The sequence below is a fragment of the Triturus cristatus genome, chromosome 6, assembly GCF_964204655.1.
Source record: "Triturus cristatus chromosome 6, aTriCri1.1, whole genome shotgun sequence".
Taxonomy (NCBI): Eukaryota; Metazoa; Chordata; class Amphibia; order Caudata; family Salamandridae; genus Triturus; species Triturus cristatus.
This window is the reverse complement of record NC_140589.1, coordinates 1,346,071,220-1,346,088,502: the sequence shown is the minus strand read 5'-3', so window position 1 is coordinate 1,346,088,502 and position 17,283 is coordinate 1,346,071,220. Positions and strand designations below refer to the sequence as shown.

Here is a 17,283-nt window from a genome sequence, read left to right as displayed (position 1 = left end):
GAACTCGTTCTTGTCCTTCTTGCGAACCAGGAAGATACGAGAGTACAGACCTCTTCCCCTTTGAGACAGAGGTACATCTTCCACCGCCTTTTTCCTTAACAGGATGTCTGCCTCCGCCTGGAGCTCTCGCAGTTGATACCGCGAGCTTACCGGCGGAATCGCTGGAGACGGACTGATGAATCGAAGACTGTATCCATTACAAACAATATTCAGCACCCACTTGTCCTGAGTAATGTTTCTCCACTCTGCCGGAAAAAATTGAATGCTTCCCCCCCCCCCCCCCCCCCCCCCCCCCCTGGAGTGGGTAACGGTTGCAGGGGAAGTAAATGCTCAGGGCCGCGACCCGGCCGGGCCCTTGGTAGCCGGAGCTGACTGCTGGCCCCCTCTACCCTTCTGGCGCTTCTGGAAGGGTTTACTTTACTGCTGCTGCTGCTGCTGGTGCTGGTGCTGTCCTGAGGCCTGACCACGCCCTCTGCCCGCAGACCCGAACAGTCTCTGGAAGGGGCGTTTCTTCTTTTCTGGCTTCTCCAAGCAGACAGCCGTCAGGGTCTCCGCCTCAGTCTTCATGCGGGCCATCTCGTCGTCCGCATGCTGCCCGAACAGGGTTTCCCCCGAGAAGGGCAGATTGGCCACTCTGGTGAGCCTTCGGCTTGAGCGAGGTAAGGCGAAGCCACGCGTGCCGCCGTTGGTGGACTCCATGACAGTACCCATGCGCCGACAGCAGGGACACATCCGCTGCCGCACTGATCACCTGGTTGGAGATTAGCATCCCCTCGCGCAAAGTCTCCAAGAAGTCTTCCCTCTTGTCACGAGGCAGCAGCTCCGCATACTGCTGGAGACTCCCACAGGGCCCGGTCGTAACGCCCCAACAGGGCCCCGGCACTTGCCGCCTTCATGGTGGTGGCAGCCGTACCACAGACCTTCCTGCCCGCCGAATCCAGCCAGCGGCTTTCCTTGTCGGGCGGAACTGTCGATGAGGGAGTGGTAGCATGCTGCTTACTCGCCGCCGTCACAATGACTGAATCCGGCTTAGGGTCCGTCCTCAAAAAGGTTGGGTCCGAGTCCGGAGCTCGATACTTCTTCATAAGCCGGGAGGGGGCGGATTTCGTCACTGCCGGAGTGAGGAACAACTCCATAGCTGGCTCCACCAGTCCTGGCTCAAGCGGCAGCAGGGGGCGAGACAGGTGCTTCTTGTGCAGCGTCTCGAATATCACGGACGTCGTAGGTGTCGGTACCGTCACCGTGATTCCCAACTTGGCTGCACCTCTCAGCAGCACCTCCTGGAAGGAGACCAGATCGTCAACCGGCGACACCCTCGTCCCGGGTGAGTCCGACAGCGTCGGTGAGAAGTCCCTGGCCGATGATGGAGTGTGCGATCTGGATCTGCGCCTACTGGTGTTGCATGCTCGTAGGCGTTTGGTTTGTGAACCCCCCCTACTGGGTTCACTATGCGTTTCACCCTCTGGGGTATCCTGAGGGTGAGCCTCTTCTTTCGATGGAAGTCACTTTGAGGAGGGTTGGTCTCCCCCTCTTCTCTGTCCACGTCCGTTTCCCCTCACGCGAAAGGACTGGCCCCGAGGTTGGTACTGCCAGTTCTGCTTCTGCTGGCCCTGCTGGCTGTGACCTTCACCCTGCTGTCCTTGCTGGAAAGTCTGGTGTGACGTACCCGGCTGGTTTCCTCCCCTTCCGAAGGGTCTCCGAGCTGTGGTGCCTCTTCGCATCCCTCTGAATTGCAGGGCCCCCATGGACCTAGCCGTTTCATTTTCCTTCTTCAGCTGGGAGAGTTTTTCGTCCACCGTGGCACCTAACAGCGTCTCACCGTTTAATGGTGTGTTCAGTATGTTGTTCTGGACCTCCTGTTTGAAGCCAGAAATCGAAGCCAGGCTTGCCTCCTCTCCGTGATACCAATACCCCATCAGCCTGCTACATGTCTCTGCCCCGTCCAATGCTGTCTTAATGCATGCGTTAGAAATGCTTTTGCCTTCTTCGACCAGATGGGAAGCTCTGTCTGTACTGCTCTGGGAGATGCTTAATTAGGTCTCCCATCTCGTCCCAGTGTTGTTGCCTGTTCAGAAGGGCATTGGAGTTGGCCATGCGCCAGTGCATGGCCGCATTTCTCTCCACCTTCCTCCCGGTGAGGTCCATTCTTCTGCTCTCCTTGTCGGGAAGCGGCCGTGAGGTAGCCGGCACATTGGCCCTCTTCCTGGCCGTGGAGGCAATGATGGAGTCAGCTGTGACTGATCCCTTGATATATGGAGGATCCTGTGAAGAGTGCTTGTACTTCTTTTCTGTTCTTGGAGTGATGGATCTGAAAGTTCCGGGCTCCTTGAATGCCTCCTTCCCTTGGTTCATCACGCTTTGGAGCATGGGGAGGAACTGGCTCTTAGTCTGGATGGGAAGCAGTGTTTCCAGTAGAAAGTTTGCTTTCTGCTTCTCCTCGTCCAATTTCACCCCAAAGGCCGCTGCTGCACTCCTGACGACCATGTTGTATGCTCCAATGTCGTCTGGCGGCGAAGGACTCGAAGGATATGTCTCCACGGGCTCCTCGGGACCTTCGGCGTAGAGGTCTTGCCATTCCATCTCCTGAGCCGTCGACGGCGCCGAGCCGTAGATAGACTGCTGCTCGTCTTCTTCTCCCTCATAGTAGGCTTCCTCCTCCTCTTCAGGATCTCTCGACAGATCTTCGGTGTCGAAGTCCTCCTGTTCCTCGAACTCTACGACCTCGGTCGGCGGCCTTACTGGGATCTTGTACTGTCATTTTTTCGTCGAACTCCTTCCTCAGAAGGATACTCTCCATCTCCGCCTCGAGCCTTCTCTTTTTCTTCTCCATTTCGGAGGCGGGATTGGCGTCGAGCGCTGGTTTCTTCGACGGAGCTTGCGTCGATGCGGCCTTTTCCTTCGTCGTCGGGCGGCTCACCTCGAGGCCCTGCTTCGACGAACCCTGCTTTTCGGCAAGCTTCGGCACCTGGGAGTCCTTCTCGAAGGATCCGCAGGGCCTTTCGTCCTTGGATCCACTTGCGGTTGGTGTTCCTTTCGAGGACTTTGACTGTTTTTCGAGAGTCCTCTCAGGTTTTCGGGGCCCTTTCGGGGCTTTCGTACTCGAAGAGTCTCCTACCTTGTCAGGCGTTTTCTTATCGGTCTCTGCGACCGTGAAGACGTCGGGTCCTTTGGCGATGTTGTCCTAGTCGGTGGAGAGGCCCAGCTCGTACAGCGACGGGGCCTTACCCTTGCTTTCCATGTTGAAGTTGGCTCTTCTCTGCCTTTCTCTCTCGGAGCGTCTTCGGCGAGAAGACGGCGCAGGCGTTGCAATCCATGCTCACGTGGTCGATCGGCAGGCAAAGGTTGCAGACTGGATGCTGATCCTTCTGCGCGTATTTGTGGTGGCAGTTACGGCAGAATTTGAATGGTGTCTTGTCCATTGCGCTCAGAGTCTGAGTGCGCATTTTCCAATGGGCGTCGAAGTTTCCGTGGAACTCCACCTTCTTCGTCGTCCCAGCTGTATGTTCTTCTCTGTAGTCTTGTATACTTTCTCCTTCGATGAAACTCGCGTATTTATCTTTTCCTTCGTTCAAACTCTGGAGCTTCTCGATGACGATCCAGACCCAACGGCGGAAAAAAGAATCTGAAGATGGCGCACCCAAGGTGGGACTTCCGCAGGAAGCACGCCGACGTCACGAGAGGTACACCAAATGGTGGGACGTAGACGCCCACCTGGGCTACGAATAAAAGAAGAAAAAAAAAGACTACGAATCCAGACCCAACCACAAGATCGTGGAATAATGCACAGCATAGTGAATCCAGAAAGATTCACGCTGCAAAAATATTGATACCTACTGTTAGTTCTAAAATAAAAACTATACATTTTTATACAAAACCATTGGCCTAGAGTTCAGTTCTTGAGTGTGTGAAACCATTTTCTGACTGAGTGTGTATACAAATGCTTTACACGGTCCTCTGATACTGCCTTACTGCTAGACCAAGCTACCACTTTAGAGAGTAAGGTTATATCTAACTTTAGCCTATGCCAAACCTCTGGGGACTGTGGACTCTGTACACACTGCACCCATTTAGGAACAGTATATACAGAGCCACTTTCCTACAACTGGTCTTCACCATTTTCAGATGGGTGGCCCTTGGCATACCCAGCCAACAGCTCCTGGAGCTTAAATTTTGGTGGAATGGCACCCCATGGCTAGGTTTTTAAGTTTGCATAGGGACCTTACTTCTTTGAAAGACAAGTGAAGGTAAAGGGTAAGGTCGAGCTCCTCAACCAAGTCTCAAAGCGCTGAGGGGGAGCTGCTACTGTTCTAAGAGCAAGGTCTTGAGAAGTCTTCTGAAGGTCAGAAGGACTTGGGTCTGCCGTAGGCGAATGGGGAGGGTGTTCCATGTTTTGGCGGCGAGGTGTGAGAATCTGCCACCGGCGGTCACTCTTCGGATGCGGGGGATGGTGGCAAGGGTGCGGTCTGCGGAGCTGGTGGGTGTAGAGGTGAGTTGGCTGTTGAGGTACATTGGTCCGGTGTTGTGGAGTGCCTTGTGTGCGTGGGTGAGGAGTTTGAAGATTATCCTCTTATTGACAGGGAGGCAGTGCAGGTCTTTCAGGTGGGGTGTGATGTGGCTTCGGCGAGGGATGTCGAGGATCAGGCGTGCGGAGGCGTTCTAAATGCGCTGAAGCCGCTTCAGGAGTTTGGCCGGGGCTCCTGCGTAGTGCGTTACCGTAGTCCAGTCTACTGCTGACAAGGGCCTGGGTGACTGTCCTTCTCATTTCGGTGGGGATCCACTTGAAGATCCTGCGAAGCGGGGAGAGGGTGTTGAAGCAAGAGGAGACTACGTTGACCTGCTTCGTCACAGAGAGGGTAGAGTCGAGCATGACCCCTAGGTTGCATGCGTGGTTTGTGGGTGTTGGGGTGTTCCTAGTGAAGTCGGCCACCAGGAGTCGTCCCAGGCCGAGGGGGTGGATCAGAGGATGAGGACCTCTGCCTTATCAGAGTTCAGCTTCAGTCAGTAAAGTTAGATAGCACCACTCTATTTGTGGTAGTGTGGTCAAGCAGTACGGCAGTATCAGAGGACAGTGTTAAGCGTTTGTTGTACACAGTCAGCAAAAGAATTCACACACAGACTGAACTTCAGACCCATTCTTTCTGTATGAAAATATTCTTTTAGTTATTTTATTTTCTAGAACCAAGCAAGCCTGGCACAGCTAAGCATTAAATACTTTACAGTAGTAATGCAGTTTGCAAACAGTTTGAATTACAATTGTATAAGCACTTTGTTTTGACTTGCAGTACGGTTTCAGAGAAATGCAATACTTTATAAATACAGTACATAGACTTCAAAGGGCTTTTCAGTAAAATTACAGGTAAGTTACTTTTGAGATTACTTTTCTTACTCAGAGTAGTATACCTGGATACTACTCTGGGATATTTCCTGTAAACAGGTAAGTAAAATCATTTTTGTTAGTTGGTGCAATTTTAAAGAATTTCTTTAGGTTTTCAAACTCCTTATTTAGAAACTTTTCCAAGAAAATCAGTCAATGTTATTCTATGGAGGTAAACAGGGTTATCGGTTCAAAAGTAAGCATTTGGTAGTGGGAGTGGAGGTTCTGGGGGCAGACTCAGGGGTCCCCAGGGTCAAGGATGCACTCTAGTTACACCCTCAGCAGCACTAGGGCGGCAAGGTGCAGGGTACTGTTTTGACGTTGGACGCCCTGTTGGTTTCAGTGGGGAACCTCCAGTTTGCAAAGACATTGCAGGCTTGGGGACGAAGGTCTTCTGGGTGCGACTAGTACGTTGGGAAGTTAAGGGTTGGTTAGGCACAGTCTGTTTGGCCATCCAAAGCAGTGGGGCGTCGGGTGCAGGGGTGCCTTTTGGGGTCGGATCTTCTAATCAGCTTTTGTTAGCATTTGGGGGGAGCTTCAGGATTTAGGCTGCAGGTGTCGGCTGGAGGCAGGTCAAAAGTCGCCAGATCTCGGGTCAGGATCGCTGGGGGGACCTCCTAGTGGTGTTTGGCCATTCGAGCTCGGGTCGTAGACGGCAGGTGCAAAGTGGGGCGGATTCGCGGTGTCTGGCCAGAGGTTGCAGCTGAACAAATCCGGTGTTCACGGGAGACAACGTCTTTGTAGTTGAAGGCAGGCAGGTCCCTCTAGGGTTTTTGAGGTTGCTGGCTGCAGGACACTGGGATTTCACAGGAGCAGGTTCGAGGTGGAGACAGGCCTGTAGGCTGGGGCCAAGTCAGAGGGCCTCTTCCTCTTGTTAGCTGCTGCACGGCTGTTCGGTCCTTCTCCTTGTACTTTCTTCTCGTCTGAAGATGCAAGGTTCAGGGGTGCCCCTAAACACTAGATTTAGAAGCGTTACAGGTAGGTAAAAGGTAGGGAGCAAGGGGACCCTACCCTGGGGTGGGTACACCCCCTATTATGCCACCCTCAAGTGGGAGGGGGGTATGAGCCTGTCCCTGTTTGGCTGAGCCCCCCCAATCTGCAAGATGCCAGGGACAGACCTGTGCTTCACCTCCCCCACCCAAGGAGTGGAAATGGAAGAGGTGAGCACACCTCTATTCACTTGTTTTTGCCGCCGGTTCTCCCGCCCAAAGTGGAGGTAGAACCAGTGGGGACCAGTTGCTGAAAGCAGCAGGTGGCCTGGTGAAGCTCACAAAGGCAGCAAGCCTTTAAAGCTTACCTTTCATGAACCCTGCCCATCCTGGGGAGGAGGCTTTGCACCTCGTCCCAGGATGTGCATGGTTTCAGGCCCCAGAGAGCAAGAGACTCTCGGTCCACAGGTCCAGAAACATGTTTGGGGGTGGCTGGAGACTAGTGGTGGGTTAGTTTTCAGGTGGCATCTTCAAGATGCCCTCTGAGTGCATTTTTCATCTAATCCCAAACTGGCTGTGATAAGGTGGATTTCTGATGCAGTAACTCTCCTCCCCCCCCCCCCCCCCCCCCCCCCCCAGACTGATGCTCTTAGACTTGTTGTGCTCTAGGGACACGCCAATCAGGACCCCAGGGCCTGTGTTCCTTCCCCAAAACAAAACCCAATTGGCAACTCTGGCCACAGGTAGGTCCCTGGTAAACGGTACCCCATGTACCCAGGGCACTGTGACCAGAGAAGGCTCCCAAGGGCTGCTGCACCAATTGTGCCACCCTTAGGGGCCCTTTACCTTTTAACAATTACACTGCCTTGCAGGCTGCGTGTCCTGGTGCAGATCAAAAGTGAAGAGTCGACATGGCACACATCCCTGTGTGCCATGCTTACCAACCACTGCCCTGGCCTAGGTTACCCCTCTAGCCGGGTATACTATGCCAGTGGTGAGGGCACAGAGGCATGAACCCTGTGCCCCGACAGTATCTGAGTCCATTCTCAGACATTGTATGTGCAGTGTACTATTAAAGAGTATATGGTGCTGGGAGGTTGTCATTACGAACTCCACAGTACCATGATGGATACACTGAAGTCTGGGAAGTTTGGTATCAAACTTCAGCACATTTTACCCACACTGATGTCAGTATGGGTTTCAATGTAAAACACACGACAGGGCATTTTAGAAATGCCCCCTGAACTCAACCTACAACCAGTGTCCCGACTGAGTGGCTGCTTAGGCTGCCACACACCAGACATGTTGCTGGACCCCTGGGTCGAGCGCCATCCGCTCTCGAGGGCCTGCAACAATGCACATCCTGGGACGAGGTGCTAGGTCCCCTCCCCCAAGATGGCCAGGGGAAGCTTCAAAGGCCTGCCGCCTTTGTGAGCTTCTCCAGACCACTTGCTGTACTCGGCAACTGTTCCCCACTGGTTTAAGCAATATTTTGGTATTTTAAAAGTTTACATTTAGAAACCTTTTCTAATGAAATCACCAATGTTATCCTATGGGAGGAAATTCACTTAGCAGGTAAGTGGGGTTATTGTTATTTTCAAGCTCAGTGTTGGATACTGGATCCAGCACTATTGTACCACCTGTAAGCAGTTGAGAGAATGCGTTTAGTTTATACAGGTGATCTTTAACGAATATTTGCAAGTTTGCAAAATCGACACTTAGAAACTTTTTCAGCAAAAACCAGGCAATGAAATCCTATGGAAGGAAATTCAAGTTGCAGGCAAAGTATGTTCTCGTTACTATTGTAATCCAGTGCTGGGCTCCTAGGCTCAGTACTGGGACATCTATCTAAAACAGGTAATTACGTTCTCAGTTGGTACGATTTTTAAAGAACATTTGTAGTTTGCAAAAATCGACACATTAGAAGTTTCACAGAAAAACAGTCAATGGTTTCCTATGGAAGAAAATTGGGTTAGCGGCAAGTATGGTTGTAATTACTTTGCAGGGTCAGTGCTGGGCAGCACTGGGATCTCTCCTAATAGCAGGTGAGTGTTTCCGTTTGTTACGCTCTTGATTTTAGGTGAATATATTAAAGTTTAGAAACTCAACACTTAAAAGAAGTTTCAGAAGAAGCCAGTCAATGTTACCCTATGGTAGAAGGAATATGCTACTTACCAGTATGCATCTGTTCTTGGCAAGTAGAGCTGCAGATCTATACACTGTGCATAGCTCGCCATCTGGTGTTGGGCCCGGATGTTTGCAGTTTGTTTTTCCTCTTGGAAAGTCTTTGGAAGGCGGGTGGGCGTGTATAGATCTGCAGCTCTACATGCCAAGAACAGATGCATACTGGTAAGTAGCATATTCCGTTCGAGGCATATGAGCTGCAGATTATACACTGTGCATAGACTATATAGCAGTACCCAACCCTAGCGGCGACCACCGGCATCCGTTGCAGTTGTTTGGAACAGTGTTTTTAGTACAGCCTGGCCCACACTAGCTTGTTGCTTGGTTTGCACATCTACACAGTAATGTTTTGTGAAAGTGTGCGGTGTTGACCATGTCGCTGCTTTGCAGATGTCATCTAGTGGTATGTTTCCTAGAAAAGCCATAGAAGCCCCTATCTTCCTTGTAGAGTGGGCTTTAGGGGGAACAGATAGCGTTAGTTTTTCTTTGTGGTAGCAAATCTGTATGCATTTTACAATCCACCTAGCTATCCCTGATTTAGAAATAGGGCTGCCTTTATGCGGTGGAGAGAAAGAAACAAATAGCTGTTTGGTTTTTCTGAAAGGTTGTGTTCTTTGGATGTAGTAGTGTGTGTAAAGCCCTTTCCGCAACTGTTTGAGGTTGTGAGAAGACTGGTAATTCTACCGACTGGTTTAGATGAAAGGGAGAAATGACTTTGGGTAGACATTTTGGGTTGGTGCGGAGTACCACCTTGTTATGATGCATTTGAAGAAAAGGTTCCTGTATGGTGAGTGCTTGCATTTCACTAACCCTTCTAAGGGAAGTGATGGCCACTAGGAATGCTGTTTTCCATGTGAGAAACTGGAGCTCACATTTGTGTAATGGTTCAAAAGGGGGTCCCACTAGCCTTGTGAGAACTATATTTAAGTTCCAGACAGGTGAGGGTGGTACTCTGGGTGGAATTACTCTTTTGAGGCCTTCCATAAAGGCTTTAATGGCAGGCACCCTGAAAAGTGACAGGTGCTGCCTGTTCTGTAAGTAAGCAGCAATCGCTGCGAGGTGTAACCGAATGGATGTATATGCTAGGTTACACATTTGGAGATGGAGCAAGTAACATATAATATGCTGTATGGACACATTTAGAGGATAGATTGTGTTGTTGTGGCAGTAAACAACAAATCTTTTCCACTTTGCAGCATAGCATGCCCTAGTAGTAGGGCGTCTAGCTTCCCTGATAATATTCATGCAATCAGTGGGAAGGTTAAGGTATCCGAATTCTAGGACCTCAGGAACCAGATCGCAAGGTTGAGCTGAGCCCGGGTGCCTGATCTCTCCATGGTTCTGGGTTAGGAGGCATGGTGAGAGGTGTAGCTTTTGGTGTGGTACTACCGAGAGTTCCAGCAGTGTGGTGTACCACAGTTGTCTGGCCCATGTTGGAGCTACTAGGATCAGTGTTCGGGAATGTTGTTGTAGCTTTCGCACCACTAATAGAAATAGTGGGAGAGGTGGAAAGGCGTATGCAAATTTGTTTGACCAGTTCATCCATATCGCATTGCCTTTGGACAATGGGTGTGGATACCTGGCGGCGAAGCTTGGGCATTTTTAGTTTTCGTGGGTGGCGAATAGATCTATGTGTGGATGCCCCCACTTCTGAAAGAACGGTTGAACCTGTGGGTGAAGTTCCCATTCGTGAATCTGTTGCGTTTTTCTGCTGAGCAGATCTGCCATGGTGTTTTGGACTCCTGGGACATGTTGGGCCAGGAGAAAGATTTTATGTGGAATTGCCCATCTCCATATGCGCTGTGCTAATTGAGAGCTGTGGAGAGTGTGTGCCCCCCTGTTTTTGAATGTAGTATATGGCAGTCATGATGTCTGTGCGAATGAGGACTGCCTTGCCTGCAATCTGCGTCTGGAAGGATTTTAGGGCTAGGAAGATTGCTAGTAACTCCAGATGGTTGATGTGGAGTAACTTCTGTTGCGGAGTCCAAGTGCCCTGTACTGTGAGATGTAACAGATGAGCTCCCCAGCCGGAGAGCGATGCGTCCGTTAGAATTATTTGTGGAACCGGGTCCAGGAACGGTCGACCTCTGGAAAGGTTTGTGGTGTTTCACCACTGCAGAGAGCGATGGGTGCGACCGTCTACCAACACCAGATCTGCCAGTTGCCCCTGGGCCTGGTTCCACTGGCATGCCAAACACTCTTGGAGTGGACGCATCTGGAGTTTTGCATGGGGCACTATGAAGATGCAAGAGGCCATCATCCCTATCAGTTGCATAAACACTCTTGCTGGGAGAGAGTGTTGAATTATGAATTTGTGACGCAGAGCCTGTATGTTTGCAATCCTGGCAGGATTGGGATAGGCTATGGCTTTTGAGGTGTCTATGGTAGCACCAAGGTATTGTTTTGTGTGTGATGGTATTAGGAGGGACTTTTGGTGGTTCACCGTGAAACCTAGCTGGTGAAGTAGTTGGATTGTAGCAGCGGTATGTTGCACACATTGTTCGTAGGACGTGGCTTTTATTAGCCAGTCGTCCAGATACGGGAAGACATGAATGTGCTGTCTTCTGAGGTGTGCAGCCACTACCCCTAGGCACTTGGTGAATACCCTTGGTGCGGTTAGCCCGAAGGGGAGCACCTTGAACTGGTTGTGTCGCCCCCTCCACCACAAATCTCAGGTACTTTGTGAGACTGGTGTACTGGGATGTGAAGTACGAGTCTTAAATCCAGAGTGGTGAGAAAAATCGCTCTGGGAGAGGAGCGGAAGAACCTGTTGAAGGGTTACCATGTGAAAATGGTCTGAATGTATGTAAGTGTTTAGAGGTCTGAGATCCAGGATAGGTCGTAGAGTCTCGTCTCTTTGGAATCAGAAAGCACAGGGAGTAGACCCCTAAATTTTGTTGATTTATGGGGACCGGCTCTATGGCTTCTTATTGCAGGAGGGAGATCACCTCCTGTTTTAGTAACGTAGTATGTTCTTGAGACATAGGGCGTTGCCTGGGTGGAATGTTTGGGGGGTAGATGTTAGTCCTAGGCAATACCCTGAACAAATAATTTGTGTCACCCATCTGTCTGAGGTGATCGTCTCCCAGACGTGAAGGAAATGTTGTATTCTGCCCCGACCGGAGTGGAATGGTCTGGAGGGAGCAGGGGAAGTCATTGGGCAGGAGGTGTGGCAGAGCGGGCGGTATTTGTCTTGCCTCTGCCCTTATTATTGCCTCTGAATACGCCTCTTTGATAACCCTTTGTGAAGATAGATTGAGGAGGGGATTTGTAGGACGTGGATGCACTATCAGAGGAGTAGCCTCTGCCCGTGCCCTGAAAGGAAGAGCGGCGAAAAGAGCGCCTGGGAGTATGTGACTGCAGGGCTCCCATGGATTTCGCCATGTCAGTATCTTTCTTCATCTTTGAGGGCTTCATCAACTTTGGGGCCAAATAGATGATCTTGGTCGAATGGGTGGTTGAATATAGAAACCTGAAACTCTGAGCCAGGCATGGCAACGGAGAAGGACACTGGTGTTTATGGCCCTGGAGGCTGTATCTGCTGCATCTAGGGCACAGCGTATAGAGGTATTAGTTATTGTTTTTCCCTCTTGAATCAATTCATTAGCCCTAGTCTCGTACTTTTCAGCGAGATGGTGCATGATGGTCTCTAGGTTATCATAATGCGCCCTGTCGTATCGGGCCAACAGTGCTTGCGTATTGGCGATACGCCATATATTGGCGGCTTGTGACGCAGTGCGCTTCCCTGACGCGTCTAGGAGCTTGGACTCGTCAGGTGGTGCTTCACCCGACGCCTGAGAATTTGAGCGCTTCCTAGCTGTAGATACCACTAGGGAATCCAATGGTGCAGGGCCTTTAATGTATGAAGGGTCTGTGGGGGCGGCTTTGTATTTCTCTATACGGGGGTTTAGGACCCTGGCCCTGACTGGGTCTTTAAAAACCTCAGGTGCATGTTTAATTACTCCCTTCAACATAGGTAGAATGGCAGTAGACCTATGTGCATCGTCGAAGGTGTCTAGGAGAAAATCTTCCTCCACTGGGTCAGTATGTAACTCCACCCCGTGGTAGTGTGCCGCCCTTTGTAACAAGTGGTGAAAACCTAAAGAATCTTCAGGTGGGGATGGCCTAGATGGGTAAAGGTCATCCTGTGGGACATCTGGGATGTCCGGATTGTTATAATCGTCCCATGGGTCTGGAGATCCAGTAGAGGTGGGGTCTTGAGGCACACCTGCTGGATCATAATAAGGGTCTCCCAAACCGCCTGGGACAGGAGACAAGGTGGGGGAACAATGAGGTGGGAAGGGGTAGCAATGTCTTTCCTCTTTGGAGGTGGAGCTGGTTTGTCCAAGTGTCTCTTTTTTGAAGACAATGTCAAGTGTCCAGTTTTTGGATCCTTGGTGAGTGTCTTTTGCAGAGGATCCGGTGTGAAAAGTTCTTGCGACACTGGTTGTTCGGTCGGCGCCAAAGTTTTCGGGGCCGACAGCTTTTAGGCTTGTCTAAGCCGTGCTTCTTTGGGACCTCCGATTTTTTGGTCGGTGCCGAAGAAGGCTTCAGCACGGGAGTGTCGGTGCAGAGGGCCTTGTGATGTTTGGTCGGCACCGGAAGAGTAGGCTTCGACACCGAAGGCTTTGGTGCCGGGTTCGGTGTGGAGGTGGAGGCCGATTTTTTCTTCGGTGCCGAAGGATGTTTTTCGGCACCAGTGGTCGGCTGGCTTGAGCCAGAGCTGCCAGAAGGCTTAATAGGCTTCTTTACCGGGCCCGAAGGCGGGGTGTGAGAAGCATTATCCTTGGTCTTGCCTAGGCCCGGAGGCGAAGGTGTGACAGAAGCCTTTTTCGGTATCGGCGCAGGCGTGGGAGGGGGTATTGTACTCACGACCCGCTGCGCCGGGGTGATGTCCTCCACATCTGATTCGTCGGCCTCGGAAGCGCTGACGAGGTAGTCGTCCTCCTGTTCGATGTTCTGCTGTCCCGGAGCTTCGACGCAGTCCCCGAAGATGTCGACTGGAGCAGAGGTCGAGGAGTGCGCCATGTTGCGTCTAGCCCGATCTCGAATAGTCTTTTTAGAGCGAAAAGACTTGCAGGCGGGACAGTGTCGGGCCTCGAGTTCTGGGGAGAGGCAGAGGTTGCACACCTCATGAAGATCGGTGTGGGGAAACTTGGACCCACATCGAGGGCACTTCTTGAAGGGAGTTCTTTCCATCAGCCGAGACCGGAGCCAGAATAGGCCCGAAGGCCACCGTCGACGACCGGAATCGAAGAAGTGCCGAAGAGAAGGTGATTAAGATGATTTATGATCTTGAAGAGGCTCGATGAGCGAGGATTTTTGCGTCGATCGTTGAACTGGAAAGTTCGGAACCGGAGCGCGAAGTATTACATCCGAGCCCGATGGCGGAAAAAACAATCTGAGGATGGAGCCGAAGCCCATGCGCAATACGAATCAAAGGAGGAGTCACCAACCTCGTGACTTCCAAACACTTTCCAAGAGGAAAAACAAACTGCAAACATCCGGGCCCAACACCAGATGGCGAGCTCTGCACAGTGTATAATCTGCAGCTCATATGCCTCGAACAAGTGAGTTATCTGCTTTTGGGTAAGTACTCGACTGGCAGAGTTAAGGTTCTGGGCATAGACTCAGGGGTCTCCCAGGGTCAGGTAAGTAAAGTTGATACACCCTCAGCGGCATAGGGGCAGCCAGGTGCAGAGTGAGGTAGGCCCAATGTTATCCTAAGGGAGGAAGGGGGCATGTGGTTGGTGGCTGCTGGCTAGCAAGTCACACGGCTGTGGGAGCTGGGTTCCTGGTCACTTGCTCAGGGCAAATGGGTAAGTAGATTAGAGTAGAAGTTGCTCTGCCAGGGCCACTCTGGAGGCTGAGTGCAGGGTGCTTTTGAGCCGTCGGGCGCTCAATGGATTGCAATGATTTAGCTCAAGAACGAACAAAGGCTGCAAGCTCGGGGACGAAGATTCATCAGGTGCGACCACCACTTCGAGAGGTAAGTTTGGTAGTCGGAGGATAGGTAGGTACCCAGGAGTTGGGCACAGGGGGCCGCCGGGTGCAGGGGTGCCTTTTGGTGTCAGAAAATCTTACCCTCTGTTGATCGTGGTTTGGGGGGGGCGTCTAGGTGGCTCCTGGGGTGCTGGATTCGGGGTCACAGTCGCCGGGGAGACGTTCTCGTGCTCTTTGTCCACTCCAGCACTGGCCAGGCAGGCGGGTGCAGAGTGTGCAGGGTTCGTGGTTCCTGGCTAATGCCAGGGTCAGTTACTTGCTTTGAGCAGTACCACTGCTTGTGGGAGTCCCAGATGCTCAGAGTCACAAGGTAGCCAGGTCCTCCGGGGATTGTGAGGTTGTTGGCCATAGGAGGTCCCGGGATTTAGCAGGAGCAGGTTCGAGGGTCGACAGGAAGGCAGGGCTGGGGCCAAAGAAGTTGGTGTCTTCCTCTTGTTAGCAGCTGCACGGCAGGTCTTTATATTCTTTGCTGTTTCAGAATCTGGATCAGGGTGCCCCTCAACACTCAATTCATGGGCGTTACATGTAAAGGGTAGGGACACAGTGGTCCATACCCTGGGGAGGGAACATCCCCTATCCTGCCACTCCTGTGGGAGGGGGCAGTGGCCTAGTCCTGACTGGGCAGGGCTCCCCATCTTCAAGATGGCGAGAGCCCAGGGATGTGCTTCACCTCGCCTCCCCCACCTGAGGGGTGGGATTGGCAGAGGCTGGCACACCCAGTGTCCTTCCTTGGGGTTTCCGGCCAGTCTTCCAGCCAGAGTGGGGGTTTAGAACCGGTACAGGCCAGATGCTGAGTACAGCAAGTGGCCTGGAGAAGCTCACAAAGGCGGCATGCCTTTGAAGCTTCCCCTGCCCATCCTGGGGGAGGAGACCTAGCACCTCGCCCAGGATGTGCATTGTTGCAGGCCCAGGAGAGCAGATGGCTCTCTACCCAGGGGTCCAGCAACATGTCTGTGGTGTGGCAGCCTAGGCAGCCCCTCAGACAAGATGTGGATTGTAGGTTAGGTTCAGGGGGCATCTCTAAGACGCCCTGTGTCGTGCATTGTACATAAAATCCTGCACTGGCATCAGTGCGGGTTTAATGTGCTGAGAAGTTTGATACCAAACTTCTCAGTCTTCAGTGGAGCCATCACGGTGCTGTGGAGTTCGTGTTGACTATCTCCCAGCACCATATATTCTTAAATGGCAGCACTGCACACAGTGGCCATGCTCCTGTACCCACACCACTGGCATAGGGCACCCAGCTAGAAAGGAGGTTGATGAATGCCAGGGCAGTGTGTGTTGTGGGCATGGCACACAGGGATGTGTGCCATGTCGACTGTTTTGTTCTATACCCACTCAGCCTGCAAGGGCAGTGTTTTTGTGTCAGGGTACAGGGCCTCTAAGGGTGGCACAAGAAGTGCTGCAGCCCTTAGGGGCCTTCCCTGGTCACAAGGACATGGGTACCTAGTGTACCATTTACATGGGGCTGACATGTGGCCAGGTTTTGCCAATTTGAGGTTTAGATTTCAGCACAGTGTTTAGGGAAGGAACATAGGCCCTGGGCACCTGATTGGCAGGAGCCCAGGGCACACTCCGTCAAAGTACATTCAGCAAAAAGTGGGGGCACTCCATGCCAGAAAGATGGCACTTTCTCACACTGGCACAATGAATGTACAAGTCAAAAGTAGTAACACTTAATGGCTCAAGTAGACCGGATTTATCCTACCTTGCTGATCAAAGGTGAAAGCCAGGGCAACAGCAGATGAGGGAAGCAAGGCGAAAGGTCATTATTCCGGGCAGTCTGCTTGCTCTAAATGTGATGCTTGGAGGTGCCTACAAAGAATAAAGCATGACAGCCGAAAATAGATATTTACTTACCTGCAATTCTGACGTTCCTTTAAGGAGATCTCAAGTAAATTAGAAAGCACCAAATTATGCACAAAGACAACTTACGATTATCAAGGTAGCAGCCTGTAGAAGAAAAGCTATGCCAGTCCCATTAAGTTTAAGATTTGGCTTGGAACGTGCCCACTTAATCAAGGATAGGTTTGGCTGCTGAATCCTCTTGTATTGTAAACAAGAAGTTGTGCCAGTAGTGAAATATGCAACACTGCAACACATTTTATAACATGCTTCACTAACCAGTTGCTTATTTGTAATGTTTGATGGAAATGTTGCATGCTTTGAAGACTATTAACGTTGTATACAAAAGTTTGGAGCCAGAGCAGAAAACGCTCACTTTTCAAACGAAAACACTACACCAATTAAGGTGAAATGCATCTTCCCCATGTGTCCACTTGTCTCACCTTCATGGAGTGAGAAGTCACAAGTCAAAAGCAAAACTAAAAGCATACTGTTTAAACGCATATACCTCACATCACAGGTTCAGAATTTAACACACCTAGCTACAGACAAGTAGTGATAACAAAAAGATGAATAATTAAATACTTCAATTAACATTAAAAAAAACTTACAATTTGTTTCACTGTTAAAAATAATTATTTTAAATAAACATAATTCAGGTAAAGTTGACTTACCATCACGAACTGGCAAAGCTGAAATATCTGTGAGAATTCATTGCACATACTAAAAATATAAGAAAGTTTTAGTTAAAAATTTTTTTTTATAAACCAATGCAAACAGGTTCGGCATTATTGAACATTCAATAATAAAAAGGTAATAATCCTAAAAATACATATTTACAAAAAGCACAAAAAAGTTTACATACTGAAACACCAGCACTCCAGTGTCAGTAACCTTAGATTCACATCCATGAAACAGCCCTAGCCATTAGACTAGGAACCCCTAGTA

At 50.8% G+C, this 17,283-nt stretch overlaps 1 protein-coding gene across 1 annotated transcript in view; it reads right to left on the bottom strand.

The window, feature by feature from the left end:
- The window catches only part of XPO1 (exportin 1), a 908,600-nt gene that overhangs the window by 574,491 nt on the left and 316,826 nt on the right, over positions 1 to 17,283 (bottom strand). The window contains exon 8 of the mRNA XM_085612347.1: positions 17,010 to 17,058. Coding sequence (XP_085468473.1) covers positions 17,010 to 17,058 — 49 coding nt within the window. The remainder of the gene's footprint in view (positions 1 to 17,009; positions 17,059 to 17,283) is intronic.